The 24875-nt window shown below is 32.9% G+C and overlaps 2 protein-coding genes across 2 annotated transcripts; one reads left to right on the top strand and one right to left on the bottom strand.

Annotated features, from left to right (window-relative positions):
* The first annotated feature begins 996 nt into the window (after positions 1 to 996).
* On the top strand, positions 997 to 3435 carry LOC128293177 (DNA-directed RNA polymerase II subunit RPB7-like). Its single transcript, XM_053028784.1, has 6 exons — positions 997 to 1224; positions 1498 to 1654; positions 1795 to 1845; positions 2539 to 2604; positions 2696 to 2760; positions 3332 to 3435. The coding sequence occupies exons 1-5, from the start codon at positions 1139 to 1141 to the stop codon at positions 2717 to 2719; spliced, it is 384 nt and encodes a 127-aa protein (XP_052884744.1). The 5' UTR covers positions 997 to 1138; the 3' UTR covers positions 2720 to 2760; positions 3332 to 3435.
* A 5734-nt stretch (positions 3436 to 9169) lies between these two features.
* LOC108489437 (probable protein phosphatase 2C 24) lies at positions 9170 to 11898 on the bottom strand. Its single transcript, XM_017793991.2, has 4 exons — positions 10858 to 11898; positions 10443 to 10748; positions 9938 to 10043; positions 9170 to 9846 (listed from the first exon to the last, which is right to left on the bottom strand). Exons 1-4 carry the CDS (start codon positions 11350 to 11352, stop codon positions 9503 to 9505), a joined length of 1251 nt encoding a protein of 416 aa, XP_017649480.1. The 5' UTR covers positions 11353 to 11898; the 3' UTR covers positions 9170 to 9502.
* Between the last annotated feature and the right edge of the window lie 12977 nt (positions 11899 to 24875).

A 24875-nucleotide genomic window follows, 5' to 3' on the forward strand; every position in this document is an offset into this window, starting at 1 on the left:
GTCCCAATGCTGAACCTCGGGATGCTTCAAACAAGCCCTAAAGTTTGGAAGTTGGGACTATATATAATGAATAAAAGTAATCACCTTGCTGCTTGTTTTTGTAAGTTTTAACCATGGTATAATCGTATATATTTAATATTAATAATAAATGTTTTGTATCATTTAATATTAATATTATTAATAATATGTGCGTGTCCTACTATAACTTCATGCATGTTATGTTTTTGAAATGCGAAATAGAAAGAAACAAGACAAAAAATTAAGGCACGTCAACAAAAGTACTCTGTTAATGGCAATTTATATCTCTTAATGATATTATGATAATAAGTTAAGCCAATCAAGTGAAACATATACTACTTTTATCCTATAAACGATAGAAGTTTTCTTACACGTTTTTTGTAAGAAGAAAACGACTCGTAAACATAAAGCAAACGGGTATCTTTTAGTCAAGGAAAAAGAGTTCTTTCAAGTTTGGTCATTTCTTCTGCTCTCTATATAAAATTAAGGCCATAAAATTATAACACAAGAAAGTTTTCCTTGTGATTTCTTCTCTCTGTCTCTCTTAGCACATTCCAATCTCACAAGGGTTACTTTGCTTGAATATTTCAATCGGCTAAGCAAGCTAAAGTTCGAGACTTGAGATCATCAGAGAAATAAAAGATGCAAAAACTTGTTGGGTTAGTTCCCGATCCTCTTCAAGCATTCAATTGTCCCAATTTTGATGTAAAGGGAGGGATCAAGATTGCCCATTGGTACAGGTCTTTCTTCCTACCGAGTACCGATGATGAAGCTTTTTGTGGAACTATAAAATAAGACGTTGAATTATAGTTTCTGGACAAAAGCCCAAAACACGATGGCAATTGATAACCGAGAAAAGGATCTACAAGCACAAGGCTGTGAAACGAAAAAGCTAAACAGAAATCAAACCCAAGGGGCCCAAGATCAATGCCACATAATGGAGCCCAAGTAAAGAAAAAGAGGCGAACCGTATCCTATTAAGCACCTTCAACTTTTTGACCTTACAGTCCTTACTGACTATCATGTTAAGACAAGTTCAGACAGGGAAAATCTTTGTTCTCAATCTCATTCGAAGAGACCAAAAAGGAGCGTGTTTTTCCACATAGTATTGGAGAGGAACATGCAATTGCATCCTCGCCACTTTGGTCGTAATCTACGGGAAAACATTGTATCCAAGCTCATGAAAGATGTTGAGGGCACTCGCAGGTTCCGTTCTTTCCTTTACAATTCCAATTTCCAACAGGGTTCCGAAAAGTTACAACCTTTGCTTGTTTTGGGTTCTGTGTTTTTTCCCCCTTTGAATTCAGTTTGTTTGATTTTTTTGAGGTGATGCTATAGCTGTAGTTTTATACCTAGTTGATGGGGGGTTCTAACATGGCGGCTCCCTTTTAAGCTTCCAATGGGTTCTAGTTATTTGCTTGGTTCTAAAAGCAATCTAGGGGTAAACATAGCTGAATAGTGTAATTGGTAAATGTGCAGTGGTAGACATGGTTTTGTGGTGGCAATAACAGGCATAGAGAACGTAGGGAAAGGCTTGATTCGAGACGGGGCAGGGTTTGTGACATTCCCTGTGAAGTATCAATGTATTGTATTTAGACCATTTAAAGGGGAGATCTTGGAAGCTGTTGTTACCAAGGTGAACAAGGCATGCGTTCCTTCTTTTTCACTTTGTTTGATTCTTTTGTTAATCGGGTAATTAGATTTCTGCCACCATTTTTTTTTTTTTTTGTGTGTGTGTGATTATAACTAGATTTGTGGTTTATGGTTTGCATACAGATGGGATTCTTTGCAGAAGCTGGACCTGTTCAAATTTTCGTTTCTAACCATGTAAGCTTTCGTTTTTTTTTTCCTTTACCTAATAGCGTAGTTAGGAAATTGCATGTCTTTCGTCATCAACTTATTTATCATAATCCCTTTTAGATCTATGTTCCTTATATTTTCTTATATATGATGTCTTCCAAGGTTCAAATTTTGCTTTCCTTTTCAAAGTTATGGAGTTATCGTAATTATTTGATAACTTATAATTAAGATAAAGTAGGGATTATGAGAAGCATAGCCGAAGACTATATAAATGATAGAATCTAGGATTTTCTATATTTAATTGTTTTATCGGTCTAGTTTCTTTGTTAGGGGGAGATTTTCTATTTCTAATGTCACATAGGAGAAAACATGAGTTTGTTTTTAGAGATTCGCTATCTGACCATTGCAAAGCGGAAGAAGTTGTTGCTTTCCTCTAAGTATGCTTGTTTCGATATGTTTCAAGATAGGTTTCATTCATAGATAGCAAACTTTCATTTCATGGTGATGTTTATACATGATTATGTACTTGCATATTTGACTTGTTAATTGTAATGAAGTTTCTTTGTCAATTATAGTAGCTTTGCCATATTCTTTCATTTCTGAATTGCTGGATGGGCTCGTAAATTCCCTTTTCTATGATATCTCTTCCACAAATGTGAAATAATTTTTTGTATATCTCTTCCACAAATGTGAAATAATTTTTTGTGCGTGTTTTCTCAGTTGACTCCCGATGATATGGAGTTTCAGTCCGGAGATCTGCCAAATTATACTACCTCTGGTGGATCGGTATGCTTCAGTTCCATTTAAGACAAGTAATGGTTAATTTTTCTGTTGCAGAAGTTTAGTTTTTCACTTTGATATTTATTTTCTTTTACAGGTTAAGAAAAAGATAGTGAAGTGAGGTTGAAGATAATTGGAACCCAAGTAGATGCTACGGAAAAAGTACACACTTTGACCTTTTCTTCCTCCCCATTATCATCTCAACTCATAGTTTTATAATCATTTGTGTTGCTTCTTCATATTTGAATATAATTTTCCTGATAGCAAAATGAATCACAATTCACAATCTTGTTGGTGTGATTAACTTAGATGTTTAGATGCTAACCTGATAAAGAGCTCGTTTCACTGAGAATTTCAAGCATTCCTTAATGCAACTGGTAACTGATTACTGAAACCAGTGAGTGGTCAAATAATAAGTTGCATGGAGGATGGCCGGTACTAATGGAAGAGGTTATTGCCTTCACTAGGTAGCATTCGAGTTCAAGTTTCTTAATGAGGCAATTATTGCGATTGTATCACACTTTTTATAACCATGTGATTTAAGAGCCGTGCTGTTCATAATGAAAATTCACATCCGTGAATGTGGTTGTGTTGCGATTATGAGATCAAAGATGATCTAATTTCGAGTCAATATTACGACATTTAGGCTACTTTGTATTTTATGTAATTTTTTTTAAGGTTTAAAACTATTTGATTCATGTCTCATCTAATCTTAATGGCCTTTTCCTTGCAGTTCTGTATTGGTACCATAAAAGATGATTTCTTGGGTGTGATTAACGATCCCACAACAACTTAATCAGACCTTGGATATGCGCTGCCCTGTCATGGAAATTTCAGGTTTTCTGCTGCCTTGTAACTGTTGTATAGTTTCTCTTGTACCATATATCAATGGACATTGATTTTTCTGTCGAAGTCTCGGTGTCATCAAGTGGATATTGCTTAGAGTACTGATTCAAAACTAGAACTATAGAGATGTATGTCGATTATAAGTTTTGTTAAACCCCATTCTGAGTCAGGGTAGAAACCCAAGCTTGCCTTGACAATGACTCGTCATAACCTGGAATTCAGGTTTTAATATTAGCAAACTCGATGCTTGTACTTGATTTGGTGAACTCCCCATAGCATATATTCCACCAAACCCACGGATTTCAGTACCTTTAACAACAAGGGTACCTGTTACAACAGAAGGAAAAGAATTACCAAAAAGAATAAATAAACATTCTTGTTGGATAACCACGCTAGCCAAAATAATTTTAGGTAGGAAACAGAATAATGGGTTATGATTATATATGTCAACAGCCTGTCTGTAAAATTATTGATGCAGCTTCATTTTCAGTTCATGCATGTGCATTACATGTGCAATCTATCAATCACCAACAGTTAAATTTCCCGTGATATAAGCCCTTCGTACAGTCTAAAATGCTTCTTTAATCAGCTTTAAAACAGATTAATTGGAACCCAAGGTTTTTTATGTTCCAAGTTTGAATTATCGAATCTACAATTCTTTTATTTTTTCTTTTTTCTTTCTTGAGATTGCTATTTGTATTGTAGCTTAGAAAAGGAGTGCTTACCTTTATTATTTAATGATATGACATCCCAATTTCTCGAGCTTTACAGCTTAGCTTTTCTGATTGGTTTTTTCAATTAACCTGGTTTATACCCTCATTTTAGACAAGTGGGGCTTTACCTTTTTATACTGATGAGGAAGAATAATTGGACCCAATAATTAAGAATTTAAAAAAGAAATATCCCTGTTTGTATCTTGAAAATGCTTGTCAACCAAGGAACCTAGAGCTAAATAAATAAATGATATGGTGTTTTGCCACTTCGTACATAGTTCTTTTGCTTCAAGTATTACCTGTTTTGAGGGTTTATTCATTTGTAGCCATGAAATTCAGAAGCTTTTGTTTTTGCATCCCAGGATCAAAGCAAGAAGATTCAGACAGTTCTTCTAACAAAGCAAAATCCCATAAAAAGTCGGACAAAAGTGGGAAAAAGGAAGGGAATGTGGATGATGCTGATTATCAGGGTGCCACTACTACTACTACGGCAGCCAGCAGTGATGCTGGAGTGGCTGCTGCTGTAGCAGTGGGTGCCACTACAGCACATGCCTCCGCTGTGGAATGAAGTGGTTGCGATGGTTGTCATGCAGGTGGTGGTGGTGGCGGCTGATAGCCGGACACTATTTCAAAAAAGCTGGTTCAGTTTTTGGCCTTTGGCGTTCTTCATCATATTGATTTCAGAATCTTTCTTTCATCTTGCATGAAAGTTGCTTGTTTTTTTCATCTTTATATTTTTGGTGTTCTTTTTTTTCCCCCGAGTCTAAGTTGTGGATTGGGATTACTGGTTTTTATTTCCAGTTGAACGTCTAATCGTTCTTGTTTCCCGAATAAGATTGAAGATCATTTGAAATTTTGATATTGTTCTCCCCAGACAAAACCAAACACAAATATGCTTTGTTTTTTTCACCATTTGGACTGACATCACATGTTGAGTAAGATTTTGGTTGGGGTAATAATTTCCTATTGATCCGAACTAATCCATATACTCCCATTTTTAATAAAATTCTGGCCAGAAGCATACAAGTACTCTAATGGACTTCTCTGTGGATATCTAATCACGTATATAAAGGTATAATCGGTGATTTGACAGCAAAAGTAATAAGAAATTCAATATAGAAATTTATTTTAGTGCCTCAGGATATGATTGATTAGCTAATGTTTTAATTCTTTTTATTTTTTGAGACAAATGTTTCAAAATTTAATGTTGGTTTATTAGAACTATATAAAATGAAACCCAAAACCCCTATTAATAGAAAAATGGAACCTTCTGCAGTGTACAAAATAAATTTTATAGCCAGTACATACATACATTTCTTTTCCATGTGATAAACGAGAATTAATTCAAACTCCCACGTGATGAAAAAAATAAAAAGTCTCATGAAGAAAATGATCCTATTTGATCACTGTATATTACTAATATCAGAAAATGAAATAACAGTAAATCTCGAGTAATTGACCAAACCACCAAATGTTTCATATGACTGACTCTAAAGTTATAAACTTCCAACTTATAACCAATTGAAGTGTTTCGAGTGTCACGAACACTCCTCTAAATTCTTAATACAGCTTTTGCAAATTCTCTCCACATATTTGTCCCTGCATCTTTGTTTTTGTGTTTCCTTTAATGGTTTTTTGTTTACAACATTAACTAATGACTAGATTTTACATCCCAAGGGAATTTATATTACTAATTATAAATGAATTTAAATTTAACTATAATTTATTTGGGAGTTAATAAAAACAATAACAATATGCAATATGAGATAATGTGAATACTACATGAAGCTACAAAATTTATATAAAACCAATTATTAATATACAATTATATTAAAAAACATGAACATAAACACACGATTTGTTTTCTAAATTGAAGAATGATAATACCGACAATGAACTAGTGTAGTGGTTCAGGTGTTTAAGTGTTGGTGCCCACATTTAGGCATAGAGACATTAATTTTATTTCATAACAAAGAAATTACAAGTGTTCATATCTAATCTTCATACGAGGAAAAAACTTAAAAAGGCAATAATTTATACAAGTGAAAGCTTTGAAGGATAGTGACTTTAAGCTCGCACAAAATAAATAGAACAAGTAATGAAATAATAGAAAGTTTCACTTGATTTATTAACAAAATCTCTATTTATAGAGGTAAATATAATTTATTACATTTAAAATAAAAACAAAATAAAATAATAATTCAAAACTTAATAAAAATAATAACAAATATATTTCAATCTTTATTATTAAGTCCCCACTTAATTGATAGAGCAACAATCTTATTGGCTATTTTACTAAATTGACCTAAAAATTTTAATATATACAAAAATAACCTAGGTTCAAAAACAATTATCAAAATGACCTGAAATGAATAATAGAATGGAGTTTTGGCTTGTCAATGGCCACCACCAACTCGTATTTTAGACCCATGATTGCCTGATAATTGTGTCAGACTTTAAAAAATTATTTTTTTTGGTTTTGGCGTGTCAATGGTCATCACCAATGTATTTTTTTTAAATCGTATCATACTGGTATACAAAAATATCAGTATTTAAAAAAATTTAGTCTTGGCTCATTAATGGCCCGTAATGTACCAAATTTTTCAAGGTGTCAAAATGTGATTCGAGATCACTAAATCCGACGAGTAAGTTTAGAAATTTTAACAAATAATAATTATAGGCCAAGCGCGAACTTAAAAGAGTTATTTTTAATTAGTGAATTTTGCGATTTTAAAAGAATTAATCAGGTAAATTTGGTTGAAAACGATGTATCGAGACCTCGGATTTATAAACCGAGCCATAAATATTTTTATAAATATTGATGGAGTGTCATTAAGTTAGTATTAAAGTTTCATTAGAAAATTTTAACGTTTGGTTAGTCAATTAATTAAAAAGGACTAAATTGAAAATAGTGTGAAATTTATTAAATTGTGATTAAATAGTTTAAGTGATTAAAAAGGAGGGATTTAAAAGGAATTGGACCCAAATTGTATGGGCTGGACGGTTGGGCAAGAAAATCAGCAAAAAAGACAAGGAGAAACAAGGGCAAAATGGGAAATTTTGCAAATTAAACATATAAAACAAGACAAATTTGAAAAATCTAGAGATATCATCATTTTTCTTCAGCAAAAACACCATGGGAGGTCTGAAAGCTGCTGGTTTTTCATACTTTGACATATGTGAGTTCAATTCTTACCCTTTTCTTTGAGATTTTTATGTTTTTGTGACTTTTACAATTAGGTCCAAGTGTTTAATTCATTAGTTTTTGATTTTATGAACAAAATTAAAAGCTATCATTGATAAGTGTTAGCTGTTTATGATGAAATAAAATGAATTTGAAGCTTTGATTTTGTTGTTTGATGATTTTATCAAGTAATTTCAATAGATATTGATTTTAGGACCTAATTGTGAAAGAGTTGTGAATTAAGGTTTAGTGTTAAAATTATGATTTTCAAAGATTGTGTAATAGTTTAGAATGATGGAATAAAATGTTAATTGAGAAAAATTAGCTTAATAGATGGGCTAATTGAGCAAGGACTGAATTGTATGACCTTTAAAATTTAGAGGAAAAATGGTAATAAACATCTTGAACTAAAACAATATTGGACAGCAGAAGTAGACTAACTTTGAAAAATAACCATAAATTGTAGAAATAGAATTAGAAGATGAATAAAATATGAAATTAAAGCTTATTGAGTCTAGTTTTTCACAGAAGAAACGGTGTAAGCAATGGATTTGAAAATTATGAGATATAATGAATTTTGTGAGACAATGTTAGAATGAATTCGGGTTCCCCTGTTTTGACTTTGGAAAATCACAAAAAATTGGAGAAAATTAATTAGAGTCTCAAATTTATATGCTTAGAATCCTTAATTAGTCTATTTTCAATAGAAATCAATGGGAACATTATCTGAGTTTTGTACTGTGATATAATTAATTTTTAGTGAAGAGAGGTCAGAATTGTTGGATAGTGAAACAGGGGAAACTTAAATGAATAAACTGTACTAATTGGCTAAACCAAAAATTCTTAAAATTTTATGGTGGAATGATATGTGAGTCTAGTTTTAGGTAAAATTTACGGATCTTAATTTTGAGCTCTGTAGCTCGAATTATAAATAATTGAGTGACTATGACTCGTGTGAACAGATTGATGTGAGTATTAATAAGTAAATTGTGAAATCGTATTTATAAAAATGTTATATACATTAAGGATGTGGAATGGAGAGGAGGAGGAGGAAAAATATATATGAATATTCAGTTAGCATGGCTAATTTGCATGTTTTAAGCTCATAGACTAAATTGAATAAAAGTAAAACTTTAGGGGGTAAATTTGTAAAAATATCAAAAATGACCAAATTGAAGGGAATAAATTGTTTTATTATCTAAATTAATAAATTGAATGAAATTATCAATTTAAGATTGAGTGAAATTTGAAAAATGGTAAATTACCAATATGCCCCTAAATCTTGGTATTTTTACAATTTAGTGAGGTAGATTCGGATACCCTGAATGAGCATGTAAATATGAAAATTTAAGTATTGTATCATATTTATATAATATTTTGAATTGAATATATGAAAAGGATGTTACATGAAATATGAAAATGAATACTAAATAATATAAATTAATTGAAATTATTCTAAAAATTTTGATAATACCTCGTATCCTATCCCGGTCTTAGGTACGAGTATGGGGTATTACATGGCCGACATCAGAATACAAATTTTTAAAAAAAAAAAATTTAGTGCTGACCTGTCAATGACCCGGCACCAAGTACAAAAAAAAAATCAAAATTTTGTGTTAATAGAGCATCACTTCTGCGGATGGTCAACTTTTTAAGAGATTATCTCTTAATAGATATTATCTCATTCATTTAGGATTCAATTATTCATTTATAATACCAAACCAAATGAAAATTAAAATATATAATTTAAACAGCAATTATTTTCTAATTATACATGAGGTTTCGTTTGTTTTATTTCTAATCAAACTATTTTTAGAGCAATATAATATTAGCAGTAAAATGAAACTCAAATCATTATTTAAAATTACTAATAGAAAATATACATTTTTTGTAGGCTAAAGCATTTTGATTTCTTGAAAGTGAAGCAAGAAAACTGATCTAACGTTTTCATTTTACTAGTATTTTTGTGTTTAAATTTTTTTTCCAACATTCACCCCACTATTTTCAACCCTCTCTCTCTTCTCCTTAAAAAAAAAAGCTAAACTTAAATCTAAACAAAGAAATACCCCCCAACTTTTTTTTTTTTCAGTTTTCACTACCAAGTCCCGACCAACTAAAAAGAGAATTAGAGAGAGAAAAACATTGAATTTTCAGACGCCTATTACGTGGCTCTCCTTAGATCCACCACGACTACGCTAACATTGTCCGTACTATGCCTGGCCAACGCCAGCTTTGTCAACAACATGGACGCATCAGCGCACGCCTTGTCCGAGATCTCTCCTCCCATCATCGACCCTACAACCGCCTCTCCTTCCAGCGACAATAGCGGCGCCTGTACATCACACTTTCCCCTCAAACACATGCGCGCCACCCCGCATGCAGTATCATTTGATACCACGTCCCATAAACCGTCACTCGCCAGAATCAAACATTCGTCCTCTGCCGTTCGATCAGTAACTGTAACCTCCGGCTCACAGCTCACGTAGGGTTTCAAGTAATTATCACCTGTGGCGTAGACAATGTTTTTCAAGTTAGCGGCGAACTCCTGATGTTAAATAGAATGAAAGTTATGATCTGCCTTTTAAATAAATTTTACCTATGGCTCTTGACATCGCGAGGACTCCCAGAACTCGAGGACCATCCCAAAAAATAACCCGACCTCCCGCTTCTTGGATCCGGTTCAGCTCATCCGGACGATCCGGCTGTTCACACGTAGGGGAGAAAGGAGGTTTTATTTACTTAATATCATATTATAGTAAACAAAATTCCAAATATTTCTTCCAAATTTTGGCCGTTAAAACATCGAAACAAGTCCAAACCATCAGATTAAGCTTATCTCATTGTTTCCGCATGATATGCATGAGCAGTGCACCTAATCTATGTTCTACATTAAAAAGAAAAGAAGATATTTTCCGGAGAATATCTTATTCCTTAAAGCTTGTTGTTTGGTTAACCAGAAAAAGAACCAAATTTTTGTTATCAAGAAAGAAATACGGATACAGCTAAGAAACATTTTCTTGTAAACTGGCAGGATTTATCAGGCTTCAAACAATTAGAACTTTTTTACGTTAAATTAACAGAGCTAACTACCGAGTGCTAACCTTATGATCTGACGATAAAGCAACAGGCCTGCCGTTACGACACAAAACAGCTCTCGAATCACCACAGTTAGCAACAACAACTTTATCAGGCGTTACGATAGCGACAACAGCTGTAGATCCAACCGCATCACACTCGGGTGACTGTAACTCGCATCGGCAATTAGCACCATCCACGCTCTCGTTCCACTTTATCACTTCCTTATCCATGCGCGTGAAGCTACGCTCCATAGCACCTTTCCATTCCTCCTCACTGGCTAACTCTTCTTTCACCAGCTCATGTAAACGCTCTCTGCACCTCATCGCCACCTAATAAACAGTAACCAAAACCGCCAAAAGCATATTCAATTTCTTCAGAGATTAAAAAAAAAACCAACAGAACATCTATTTTTAACTTCTAAATTTTAGAGTCTCGTACATGAGAGCAACCGTGACCATCATAGACGCCAAAATAGTGGAAGCCAATGGCGGCAGAGTCCTGGCCTTGACGATGGAAAGACGGATGAATAGCGACGGCGTCTTCCATGTCTCTTCTCCTACCACAAACCGAAGCGACACCGAATTTAGGATGTAACTCTGAATCGATTTCAGGTATCAAAAGCGAGGGACTCGAGTTACTTTTCACTATTGTTCCTTTTGTTTTTAGTCTTCCATTTTTAGGTTTAACAGTTCGCTTTTTTCCGTCCTCATAGGAGGCACAATTTTCTACAGCGTTTTCACAGTCCAGAGAAAATGATGCTCCGTAACCTTGCAGGTTCTTGCGTTTCCGGCCATTCTCAGCTTCAGCTGGAGCCACGTCGACGATTTTAATTCGTCTAATCTCCATCCTACGCCTCCTTGCTGCACGTGAACTCGGCTCGCGCGGTATTGATGCTTCGCCTTCGCCCACAACTCCGTAACAGATCTCCGCCATAGCAAGGACTAGAACCACACCATTATTATCGTGAAAATCTACGATAATATCAAAAGATAAAACTTCTATTCCTAATTATCGTTTTTTTTTACCTAAAAAGAAAAAAAAAAGAACGAAAGAAAGAAATCAACGCAAAATCGAATACGAAAATGAAATAGAAAAGGACAGTCGCGCGCTCTACAGAGGGAGGCATTTAAACTGAAGAAGGTTTGGGTATGTGAAGGAGCTCCATTTTGGGTTGCCACGGGCAGCTGCCCGATATCGTCCCGGGTAGAGCAGAAAACAGGTAGTACTCTATTTTGTACCGTGACGTAGTGCTCTTGCCCCTAAATGAACTCATCTCCACCGCTGATCTCACATCTCTTGCTCTTTCAAATCTACCACGTGTTTCTTTTAATCGGTACCTTCTTACATGATCCAATCAGATTTCAACAGCGCTCTTCAAGGAGCTTCCTTTCCTGACACGCATGTGGTCCTCCCCAAAGATTGTTTTATTTTTAATCTTCCCATTTTGAACTCTTTTTAAGACGCGAGAGAGAGGGGATTAAAGAAAAATAAAAAAGAATTGGAGTTGCTATCCACGTGTCTTCATCGTGGAATACGAGATAGAGCATGATTTTTTTCTCTCACACTCAAAATTCCAACTTTATTCCGCTTAGGGTGTCGTGGGCCAATCAAACCCATCTACGTATCAGTTGATGATTTTGACTTGTGGGTCCCATGTCCATATAGTTGACGCCTGTGTAGATTAATATCAAGAGCCCGGTTTGGGTCATCAATCTAGAACACGTGTCTAACCCGACCCGAATCACGACTTTAATTTAAAAGGTCGGTCCACAGAATTTATTATTTTTACAGTTTTGGCCCCCCAAAAGGAAGAGGAAGAGACTCTTTACCGTACACAATTATAAAGGGGGAGCATATTTTCAGGTAGGCAGCAACAAAATCACACAAACTGGATTCTGCTGGACACGTGGGGAATATGGATTGGAAAACGTGTGAATGAGAGAGGGGAGAGTAAAGGTCGCGTAGGGACCACAGTGAGAGAACCCTTGGAGATGGGTACACGTGTAAAATCAAGCTGGCAAGCAAAACTTGTAGTAACTGAAGGGAGGTTTGCATGAAGTCGACACTTTGAAGAAAAAAAAAAGGTGAGGTTGCCACGTGATTGTTGGGAGTTAACATGTAAAAGGAAAATGGTAACCAGAGTTTAGTTATCATAGAACCACGAGTAGGAATGTATGGTTAAATTAGGTTGGGTTTGGTTTCAAAGGCCTAACTTCTCTTGTTTGGAAATGAAACTCCACCGAATTCTTACCTCAAGATGAAAAAAAAAAAAAAAGGAAAAGAGACAAAAGGCCTTTGACAGAACAGAAGAAGATATTAATGAGGAGAGACTTGTTTAATATTTGTTGTTTCGTCTTTTCTCCTAGGGGAACGAAAAGGATGCCGCGTGGCTAAAAGGGTTTGAAAGGGAAGATAGATACGTGGAAAGAAGAAGATGACACGTATAGGGGTGGGGAGTAGGAAGGGGGAAAGAGGGCAGGAAAGGGTGTTATGGTTTGATGGAAAATAAAGACAAAAGTTTTGATGAGTTGAGGTAGGGGAGGGATTACGTGGTAAAGGGTGGGGGTGAATGCATGATTTTGATTACATTTGGCGCTACCGATCTAAACTTGCATGCATGCTTGCATGAAGAATAAAAAAGGTTGGGGTTGTAGGGTTTTGCACTTGACACCTTGCATGTTATATCTGGCAACCTCGAACAAGCGGATTTTGCAGGGTTTTGGGGTTCCTTTTCTTTCTTTATATTAAATGTTTGTAGTTTTATATCATCTTTGACGCTCAGTTCCCTCGAGTTCGAGAGACAAAGCTAGTAGGCAATTAAGCTTTTAATACTTTTTTTCTTTTCCAAAAATCTAATGTTTCATCATTGTAATTTACACATTTCTAGGAGACGTGACCATGCATTTAGGATTTGAAATTTTGTAGAATGGAGTAGTTAACAATGCTGAACCCTTAATTAATTAATGAATTCTTATAGTTTATTTGGATAGTTGCAAATCCCAATAAAGCATTTATGTACTCGAAAGTTTTCCCATTTGATGATTATGTGCCCGAAAGTTATGTTAATGACTTGTTTTGAGAAAGTGATAAAAGAGTACTATTCATCAATTAAATGGCCATCTAAATCATTAATGAGGTTAATTTTAGTAATTTTGAAATTATATATTAACTACAAGAAATATTGTGAAAAAAAAATAGAATAAAATAAATAAAATAAAGAACACATAAATTTTACGTGGAAACCCTTTCGGAAAAAAACCACGGCAGAGGAGAAGAAAATTCACTATGTCGAAAAATTTTTACTCAAATACAAGAGGAATAGACTATGTCTATTTATAGGCTTGCAAAGCCATATTCTAGTAGGATTGAAACACCTTATCCTAATCAATATAAAATAGATGGAGTTTAATAAGGTTTAAAACCTTATTCTAAAATAAAATAAAAGAAGTCTAGTTCTATATGGATTTTACTTTTATTTTATTTTCCATCGTATTTTATTTAAATAAGAATTTGGGTCACTTAATTCTAACAATCTCCACCTTGACACAAATTCTCAATGAACAAGTTCTTCATCGCGAACTTTCAATAAACAAGTTCTTCACCTCTTCCAAAAACCCCTTAAGGGTTTAACTTCAACAATGAACACCAACCAAGTCTAAGCAATGCTCAAACTTGGTTATAGGAAGTGACTTAGTCATCATATCTGCAGGATTTTCATGAGTGCTAATTTTGCTCACAACAATATCACCACGAGCAATAATATCACGAACAAAATGATACCGAATATCAATGTGTTTTGTTCTCTCATGAAACATTTGATCTTTTGTAAGAAAGATGGCACTGATTGTCACAAAATCTTGTCTTGATTTGAAGGTCTTCATTGAGTTCACTAAATAGTCCTTCAACCAAATAGCTTCTTTACAAGCCTCATGAATCGCCATGTACTCACTTCATTGGTAGACAAAGCGATCGTAGTTTGCAAAGTGGCTTTCCAACTAATTGCACAACTTCCGATTGTAAAGACGTAACTTTGTGAGAGATCTTCTTCTATCAAGGTCTCCAAGAAAATCAAAGATCAACATACCCTATAACTCCATCTTTAGTTCTTCCAAACGTAAGCAAACATTAGTAGTGCCTCGTAAGTATCTTAAAATCTCTTGAATCGCTTTCCGGTGTTCTTTACCAGATTCGCCATGTATCCGCTAATCTGCACCGATCGCATATGATAAATTTGGACGTGAACAAACCATAGCATACATGAGAGATCCTCTCGCACTAGAGTATGGAACATGTGACATGTACTCAATCTCATTATCGATTGAGGAGATAAGGCCGATGAAAGTCCGAAATGGGTCGCTAAAGGAGTACTAACAGCTTAGCACTCTGCATATTGAACTCAAAGAACTTTCTCAATGTACCCTTCCGACTTAGGTACAATTTACTTGCTTTTCTATCTCGAGAATCTCCATACCAAGTATCTTCTTTGTTTGGTCCTAAATCTTTCATCTCAAATTCTTCACTTAGTTGGGCTTTAACCTTTCTTATCTCTCTTTATCTTTTCTTGCTATCAACATGTCATCAACATAAAGAAGTAGATACACAAAAGAACCATCACTGCTTTTCTTAAAGTAGACACAACTGTCAAAACTACTTCTTTTGAAATCATGAGAAGTCATAAAGGAATCAAACCTCTTGTACCACCTTGTCTTGGTGATTGTTTCAAACCGTAAAGGGACTTTTTCAAGAAGCAAACATAGTCCTCTTTTTCGAGACTATAAAACCCTCTCGGTTGTTGCATGTAAATATCTTCCTCAAGTTCTCCATGCAAAATGCGCTTTTACATCTAACCGCTCAAGCTCCAAATCATGCATGGCCACAATACCAAGCAAAGCTCGAATCGAACTATGCTTAACAACCGGAGAGAACACATCTCATGAAGTCCACTCGAATTTGATCAGTAACCCTTTGCAACAAGCCTTGCTTTATATCCGGGTTCTTCAACTCCTGAGTCCCTTCTTTCTTTTTAAACACCCATTTACAACGAATGACCTTTTTACCTTTAGGAGGTTTTACAAGATCCCATGTTCGCTTTTTGTGGAGTGATTCCATTTCCTCTTGCATAGCAAACATCCACTTTTCTCGAGTCTTCACACTAATCGCCTCGAATAATTAAATGGCTCTTGATTCGCATCTATATCTTCACCACATTTAAAGCATAAGCAACTAGATCAACCTCGGCATACTTTTTGGAGGTTTAATTTCTCTTCTTGTCCTGTTTTTGGCGATAGAGTATTGTGGTGAAGAAGCAACTCTATTCTCAATTTTGTCTTGGCTTGAGGAGTTGATTCAGATTAATCGATGCTCCACCGCTTTTGGTTTTCTTTATTGGAAGAGTCTTTAAGAGATAAGTTAGGTAGCATAGCGGTTTCATCAAAACAACATCTCTGCTAATCACAACTTTTCTATTTTCAGACACCATAACTTATAGCCTTTTACACCGACTTTATAACCAAGAAAACGCATTTAATGGATCTCGGTTCCAATTTTCCATTATCAACATGAGCATACGCAGACACCCAAAAATCTTTAAATCGAAATAATTAGCGGGATTACGGACCATACCTCTTGTGGAGTCTTTTCTCAATGGCAACGGATGGAGATCGGTTGATCAAAAACATGCAAGAGAAGTCGCTTCGCCCAAAATGACTTCGGTAAGTTGGCATTTGACAACATACATCGAACCTTCTCCATGATCGTTCGTTCATTCGCTCGCAACGCCGCTTTGTTGTGGAGTATGACGAATCGTCAAGTGTCTCATGATCCCTTCGACTTGCACAATCTATTAAACTCATCGAAATGTAACTCTAAGCCATTGTGCATGCGGAGGTATTTTATCTGCTTTTCCGTCTGTTTTTCAATCATAATTTTCCAAGACTTAAATGTGGAAAACACATCGCTTTCTACTTCGTGAAGAACGCCCAAACTTTTCGGAAAAATCATCAATAAAGGTTAGCATATAATTAGCTCCACCTCTCGAAGGCACTCGACGGCCCCAGATCGAATGGATATACTCCAACGTTTCCTTCGTGTTATGGATTCCTCTAGTGAATCGAACTCTCTTTTGCTTCCCAAAAACACAGGCTCACGAAATTCGGTTTGCAAATTCCTTGCCCATTAAGAAGTCCTCTTTGCTTAATTTCGCCATGCCATTCTCACTCATATGCCCTAGGCGCATATGCCAAAGTTTAGTAATATCATCATCGACAAGGAAGAGGAAGCGATAATGCATCACCAATAATGATAGAACCTCAGAAAACATATAACTTGGCAATCTTTCTTTGCCCTTTCATCACAACAAGGGACCCTTTGAAATCTTTAAAACCCCACTTTCAATGTGTATCTGCCCTTTTGAATCAAGAGTACTCAACGAAATTAAATTTCTTTTCAATTCGGAACATGCCACACGTCACTAAGTGTTCGACAACTCCATCAAACATCTTAACTTTAATTGTTCCAACACTGCGATTTTACATGAAGCATTATTTCCCATCAAAACAACACCTTCAGACATCTTTGTTTCATAAGTTGTAAACCAATCCCGATTGGGACTCATGTGGAAGGTGCAACTGAATCAAGTATCCACTCCTCGCACTTTAGAATCATTGATGAAGCAACTAGAAGTTCACCATCACCGTAGTCTTCTACAACATCGACTTCACCGAATTTTTGGTTGTTTTCCTTTTGATTCGCAGCCTCCTTTTAATCTTATTTTGTAGCTTATAGCACTTTCAGATTTAATGTGCCCTTTCTTCTTGCGAAGTTGCAAGTTTTACCTCTGTTTGAAGATTTCGATCTACCCTTAGATTTACCACGAGGATTCCGTTCTGTGTTCTACCACGATCATCATCAACATTCCGGTCTTGTCTCCCACGAACAATGAGACCCTCTCCCGAGAGTTGGGTTTAACCACAAGATGCTTCATCTTATCATACGAGGTTAAAGAATCATAAACCTCATCAACCGTGAGAGACTCGCGGCTATATAAAATCGTGTCTCTAAAGGTTGAATAAGACGGGCAACGAACAAAGTAGAATCAACCCTAGATCTTCCTTATCATCTTGAACCTCCATGGCCTCCAAGTTTGAGAGAATTTCTTTAAACACTTTGTTAAGTGTTCGTGTACGACGCACCTTCCTCCAAACGATGAGCATAAAGACGCCGCTTCATATGCAACTTGCTTGTTAGAGTTTTCGACATACATATTTGTTCTAGCCTCTTCCATAATGCAAAGGCGGTTTTCTTTCATCACATCCTGCAAAATTTCGTTGGACAAATGCGATGTAATTGTGTTAATGCCTTTCGATCCTTACGCTTCTTCTCTTCATCTGTTAATGTCGAAGGCATCTTATCTATCCTAGCGGGGCATCCTCTAGATCCATCTGCAAGAACGCTTGCATCTTAATTTGCCACAACGCAAATCGGTGTTGCGATCCAACAATGAATTTCATACTTCAAAGACGCCATTACCGTGATCGAGATGAATAACCCTAAGCTCGATACCAATTTGTGAAAAAAAATAGAATAAAATAAATAAAATAAAGAACACATAAATTTTACGTGGAAACCCTTTCGGAAAAAAACCACGGGCGAGAGGAGAAGAAAATTTACTATGTCGAAAAATTTTTACTCAAATACAAGAGGAATAGACTATGTCTATTTATAGGCTTGCAAAGCCATATTCTAGTAGGATTGAAACACCTTATCCTAATCAATATAAAATAGATGGAGTTTAATAAGGTTTAAAACCTTATTCTAAAATAAAATAAAAGAAGTCTAGTTCTATATGGATTTTACTTTTATTTTATTTTCCATCGATTTTATTTAAATAAGAATTTGGGTCACTTAATTCTAACAAATATGTATTCAGATTTAATTGTGAAAATATAAAATAATCATTAAAAACGTTAAATTAAAATTTATTCATACATATTAAAAAATAAAATCATTGAAACCATATTTTATACAAATTTATATTATAAATAGCAAAAATATTTCTATTTAATAATTATATTTATATTGAAAATAAATTGTTAAAATTGAGACAAGTACCAATTATAAATATCTTGGTTTTGAAAAGAAAATAATATAATAAAATTAATCAAGGGTAAAAAGGAATTGAAGGCCAGTGAGGTGAGTTTCTCGCTAGTAGACATCCAAAGGGCTACTGTGTCGAGATTGAAAAGAAAAATTCCATTACAAAATTGTCAAGGCTTCATCGCATCATCACACCTGTGAGATAAATGACCTTAAATATATATATATATATATATATTCATTTAAAAATAAGCACTACTAAAATAGATACAGTTTATTTGTAATTAATTGTAAATAATTATTAGTATTTCATCAAGAAGAGGAGATTTGTTTACATCAACATAAAATTGGTTGAAATTTTAAAGTAGTTAGAAGCACGTACGTAGTTAAAAATAATGTGATAACGTTACCATGATATTGATTAATGGCACGAGGGTTGTCGTCACATGATTCAATTCTTCAACCAGCATTTATGCTCTCTATTGGTTTGTCAATAAATTATAAAGTTTTAGGTAGGCAAGTGACGTGTCACTGAACTTTTGTTAATTTTATGTAACTAAATGTTTTTGTTTTCTTACTTGTTATCGCATGTGTCATAAAGGCACTTGTCCTAAAAATCGGGTTGCTTACATACATATATATTTTAAAAAAGTGAAAACTCTTATATGGGCACCTGTTTAAAATAAGTTGATATTCTATTATATTTTGAATATTGTATATAAAAAATAAAAAAAGTTCATTCCATACTTATGTTAGGGATCAAATTATAAGAATTATGAAAATAAAATGTTTGGTATAAACCAAAGGCGAATAAAACTATAAAGGAATCGAGGATTTTAAAGTTTAAATTCCTATCAGATAAAACCCGAAAAGGCCTTGAAATCAGGCCTCTCCCTCCATTACTAGATGGAGTAATCACTTCTTTAAAAATATCAACCAACATTATTATCCTTGTTGGCGTTTAAATGGTTGAAAACGTGGAATATTGAATGTTGTAATGAGTTAGGTTTCCTCTCTCTACTGCCTCATTAAAAGAAGAGGCCCCTGCTTAGATTGAACTTCTCTGAGGCTTCCTTAATCATATGCAAATGTCACGGAGGTTGGTAACCATTTATTTTGAATATATGTGTTGATACATAATGTAATGACTTAATTTTTAATGGTGTTGAAAACAGTGATTTGAGATCATTAAATTTGACAAGTAAGATTGAACAAGATAGTAATTTAATATTTATGAGTCAAGTAAGGATTTAGAAGAATTTGTGAAATGCTGAATTTGGTGAATTAAAAGAATTTATTAGGGTAAATGGGTCAAAAACGAGGTATCGAGACCTTAAATTTGAAAACCAAGCCATAAATATTTTTATAAATATTTATGAAGTGTCATTTAGTTAGTATTAAAGTTAGGTTGAGAAATTTTAACGTTTGGGCAATCAATTAAAAAAAAAGACTAAATTGTAATAAATGAAAAATTTGCTAGAAGGTTTAAATAGCTCAAGTGTTAAAATAAAGAGGATTTAAAGAAAAATTAAGCCTAAAAGTGAATAGGCTGGACGGCAAGGGCAAGAAAATCAGCAGAAAAATAAGAGAAATAAGGGCAAAATTGGAAATTTTACAATTTTAACATATAAAATAAGGACAAAATTGAAAAAACTATAGATCTCTTCATATTTTCTCAGCCAAAACGACATAGGAGGTCTGCTAAAACCTGGTGTTTCATATTTTTACATCATGTGAGTTTAATTATTGCCTTTTCTTGATAATTTTTATGTTTTTATAACTTTTATAATTAGGTTCACTTATAGAATTCATTAGTTTTTTATTTTGGTGGGTGAAATTGGAAGTTACCCTAGCTAAGCAAGGGAAGTTTATGATGAATTATTATGAAATTGAAGTTCTAATTTCACATTAAAGTGGTTTTATTAAGTGATTTTGATAGAAAATGGTATTTAGGACCTAATTTTAAAAAAAAGTTGTGAATTAGAGGTTGGTGTTGAAATTCAGAATATCAAAGGTTGTGAAATAGTTCATAATGATAAAATAAAATGTTAATTGAGAAAATTTAGTTCAATTGATTGGTGAATTGAGCAGGGACTAAATTGTAAAAATATAAATTTTGAGGTAAAAGTGTAATTTTGAAAATTAAAGAGCATAAATTATGAAGTAAAATAGGGATGAAATAAATGCTAATTAGTGAAAATATTTTACATTATAGAATAAGAATCCAAAGAAGAACGAGGAAAAAAAGTTGTAAAATAATCCCTAAATTTAATATCTTCTACAAACTAGCCGGTAAGTTCATATGGTTGAATTTACATGTTTATTTGTGAATGATTGAATGATATAATGTGTTATTATATATGAATTTACTGTGGGATTGTGAAAATTATGTTAAAATGAAAGAATAAGGTGGAAATTCAAATTAGGAAAAACGCAGGATTGAGTACGTTCGTATCGTGACATGTGATGAATTAACGAATAAGACCACGGTTGATCCATGGCTGTAATGACCCAAAATTCACGAGCATCAGAAAAGTGCAATATCGGGCCTCCGTTTTAGTGAAATGAGTTCGTAAATAGTTATTAGAAACATTTATGAAACTAGTGGTGTGCCTAATTAGGTTCTAATTAGGTGAATTTAGCTTAATTAAGAGTAATTAAGAAAAAAGAACTAAAATGAATAAAGGGTAAAAGTTGCATTGTAGTTAAAAGAAAATAAAAATGATTAAAATGGCAATTAAGTCATTAACAAGAAATGAGGCGGCGATATGTAATAAAATCTAAGATTTTTATGTTATATTTTAATTATATAATTAATTATTTAGATATAAATTATGTTAAATTAATTTAAAATAATTATATTATAAGATTTTTATATGATAAATAAATTGAAATTATGAGAAGTGGATGGTAATGCTAATGTACAAATGCAAAATACATATGTTTACATTTGTAATACATATATTTGTTATTAAATAGATATTTATTATTATAATTATTAATCATTATTATTTAATGGATATTATATTATTATGAAATAAATTAAAATAAAGACAAATGTATGGTAATAAAATATACATGTGTAATAATTATATTTTTACAATTATATATTTATTTAATTATTTTTATTTAAGTAAATAGATTTTTATTATATTAAAATATTAAAATAAATAAAATAAGGACAATTGGATGGTGATGATGATAGACAAGTGTAAAATATATGTGTGTACAAATGTAATATAAATATTTGTTATCAAATAGATATTTATTATAGTAATTATTATAATATATATAAGATATAAAGTAAATAAAAGGGAATGAAAATAAAGAAAAGAAAGAAACAGAAGGAAAGAACAGAATAGCAAACGGGAAAGAAAGAAAGGAGAAAAAGAAAAGAAAAAGGAAAAACTAGGGATTGTAAATTTTAAGCTTTAAAAGGTAAGTCAATTAAGTTATTTTTACTTAATTTTGATGTTTTTGAAGTTTTAAAACAAGGTTTTGATAAAATTAAGTTAATATTTTGGAAGTTCACAGGTTTTCAAATATAGCTCATGTTGAACAAAAATATGAAATAGGGGTTTAATTGAATGAATTTCAAATTAGAAGTGCTAAAGGGGTTAAATTATAAAAGAAGTTATAAGTTTTATGATTGAGGAGTAAATTGAAATAAATTTTAAATTAAGGTTTTCTTATGAATACTTGATAGTTAGATTGAATTTGCTAGGAATTTGAATAAGAATGAAGTAAGAATTAAGTTGGTAAAGTGAATGAGTTAATTAGGACCTAATTGAAAATTAGGTGTAAATTGAATAGAAATTCAATTATTTGTTATAATTAGTACTGTAATTAATTATATAATAATTTTAATTTTTATAGCTAACAAGGAACCTGAGGCATTGGCATCGAAAGGAATGGAAAAAGTTGTCGAGTAGTAATCGAATAAATCTAGGTTTGTATTACTGTAATTTAAATCTATTTACTTAAATAAAAAGTAATTAAATAAATATATTACAATGGTACAAATATAATTATTACACATGTATATTTTTATTACCATACATTTGTCTTTATTTTAATTTATTTCTTAATAATATAATATCAATTAAATAACAATAATAATTAATAATTATAATAATAGATATCTATTTAATAACAAATGTGTCGTTTCAGGTACTATGTACCGTTTTAGGCACAATGTGCCTTACTGGTGTGTTTGGTTGGATCCGTGTATCCGTCTGAGTCCGAGTTATGTTAATAGGGTTGAGTAAATGAAATAAGAAAATCGAATGAATTTGATCGATTAAACTATAGAAAGTGTGAAAAAGTGGAATTATGAAAAGAAATGTGAATTGTGAATTAAAATAGAGATATGAGATTGAAAGCTTGAACCAAAGGTTCATGAATTGATTAAAGATAATATAGATGATATATGATGCCATTTGATGAAAGACTATTGCCGAGATATGAAATTAAAGCATAATTGACACATATGGCTTATATTGTTACATGTTTGATGTCTATTATTTATTATAGTATTTATAATTTGAATTATGGTAATACCACTGAGTACAAACATACTCAACAGACAATTATATTACTATAATTCAAATTATTTATTATTAAATGTTAAATTTAAATTATGTATATGGTAAGAGAAGTATGAGTTAGTGATATTGAGATATTTGAAATGTGTTTATGATGAGAAGGAACTTAGAAATGCAAGAATAGAAGTTCATGACATGTATGTGACAATGCACGAAATGAGATAATCAAAAGTTGAGAAATGATGAAACGTGAATGAAATGAAAGTTTATATTGTGATAAACTTATCTCTGTTTGTGTGGCATTCATATGATATTATGTGTCTGACTTGTTTGGTTAAGTAAATGCTATGAGTAAATTTACTCAAAATTCATGGAATGTATGTTTAAGTACACTAGTTTGAAATGGATAATTGAAAAGTTCGTGTAACATAATCATGTATGTTAATTTGTTTGAAGTGAATTATGTAATTGTGATGATATGATGTTGATGATAAACGCTAAGTTATATGTGTGTATTTATGAGAACTCAGTTAGAGGCTTTACGACCTCACCCTCTTACCAATGTAGTATTTTATAATGAAAATTTACAAAAAAAAATGTTGAATAAGTTCACAAATGTGAAACTAATGAGTACAGTAATGGAATAATTAATAATGCAGACGGAGTTGAAAATAGTTTGACAAGTAAATACAGTTAAAAAAAAAAAAGATATCAGATTATTCTAAAGATCATTCAGATTACGTAATATCACGGTTAAAGAAAAAGTTAACCTCGGCTAGTCGACTTATTCAAATACAATGTCTGAATATGTGTTTGCTGAAATTTTTCCCGAATTGGTTTTCGTTAGTGAATGGAATGATGCGGGGTTCATGATGACAGAATTAGTAAAAAAAAAAATGATAATTGAGTAGTAAAGATGTCTGTGTGTGATAGTTACAGTTGAAACGAATATGATAATCTTTTATGGGTATTCTATATATTCTTTTATCCTCAGAGATATGTCTGTGTGGTTGTTCAGTCTCTGGTGGAGTTCTGATGTTTTGAGGATGCTAGTTAATTATGATGTTAGACGAAAGCCCTATTGGTCTGGTCGGTTTATGGTCGTCATTTCTTCATCTTCTTGGAATTCTATTTTAATATGTTGGAAATGAAGTTAATGGTAAAAATTTATGTGAGACTATTCTTATGTTTCTACTGATTATGATTTTGTTTTATACATGCGGGAAATATATTATCTCTGTTATGATGGAAGTCCAGAGTCAATAAGCAGTGTTTTTCTTCTGGCTTTCTTTGAGAAATTATCAAGATCTTTATTATCTTCTTGTGAGTTAGATGTACTAGTGATTGCACGAAGCGTTACATAATATCTTTGAGTTCATGTTCGATGTCTATTTGTTAGCAAGTGTTTCGAACATTAAGAACATTTAGGATTATTGCGATCAATGATAATACTAGTGTGTTATGAGATAGAATGACTATAGATTTGAATTGGGATTGTCATTAACATCGGAAAGGAAAATGTTATTTAGTTTATGGTTGTTCATTTGACAAAGAAAGATCTGTATGATCATTTCAAGAGGGTACAAAGTTTTCATTTGATGATCACCGAGTATATGTATCCCCGAGAGGTAATTTAGAATTTTGACAAGATGTTCCAACATTGTGTTCTAGAGTTTAAAGGTGAATGAAAAAATATATTCGAGGTTAAATCAAATTGTGATTCTGAGAAGTTAGTAAAGGTGTCATATGAGTGTTGAAAGCAACTTCTTCTGGTAAGATTTTCGAGGACGAAAATCCCTAAAGGGGGGAAGGGTTGTA

Source organism: Gossypium arboreum, chromosome 5, assembly GCF_025698485.1.
Source record: "Gossypium arboreum isolate Shixiya-1 chromosome 5, ASM2569848v2, whole genome shotgun sequence".
NCBI classification, from domain to species: Eukaryota; Viridiplantae; Streptophyta; class Magnoliopsida; order Malvales; family Malvaceae; genus Gossypium; species Gossypium arboreum.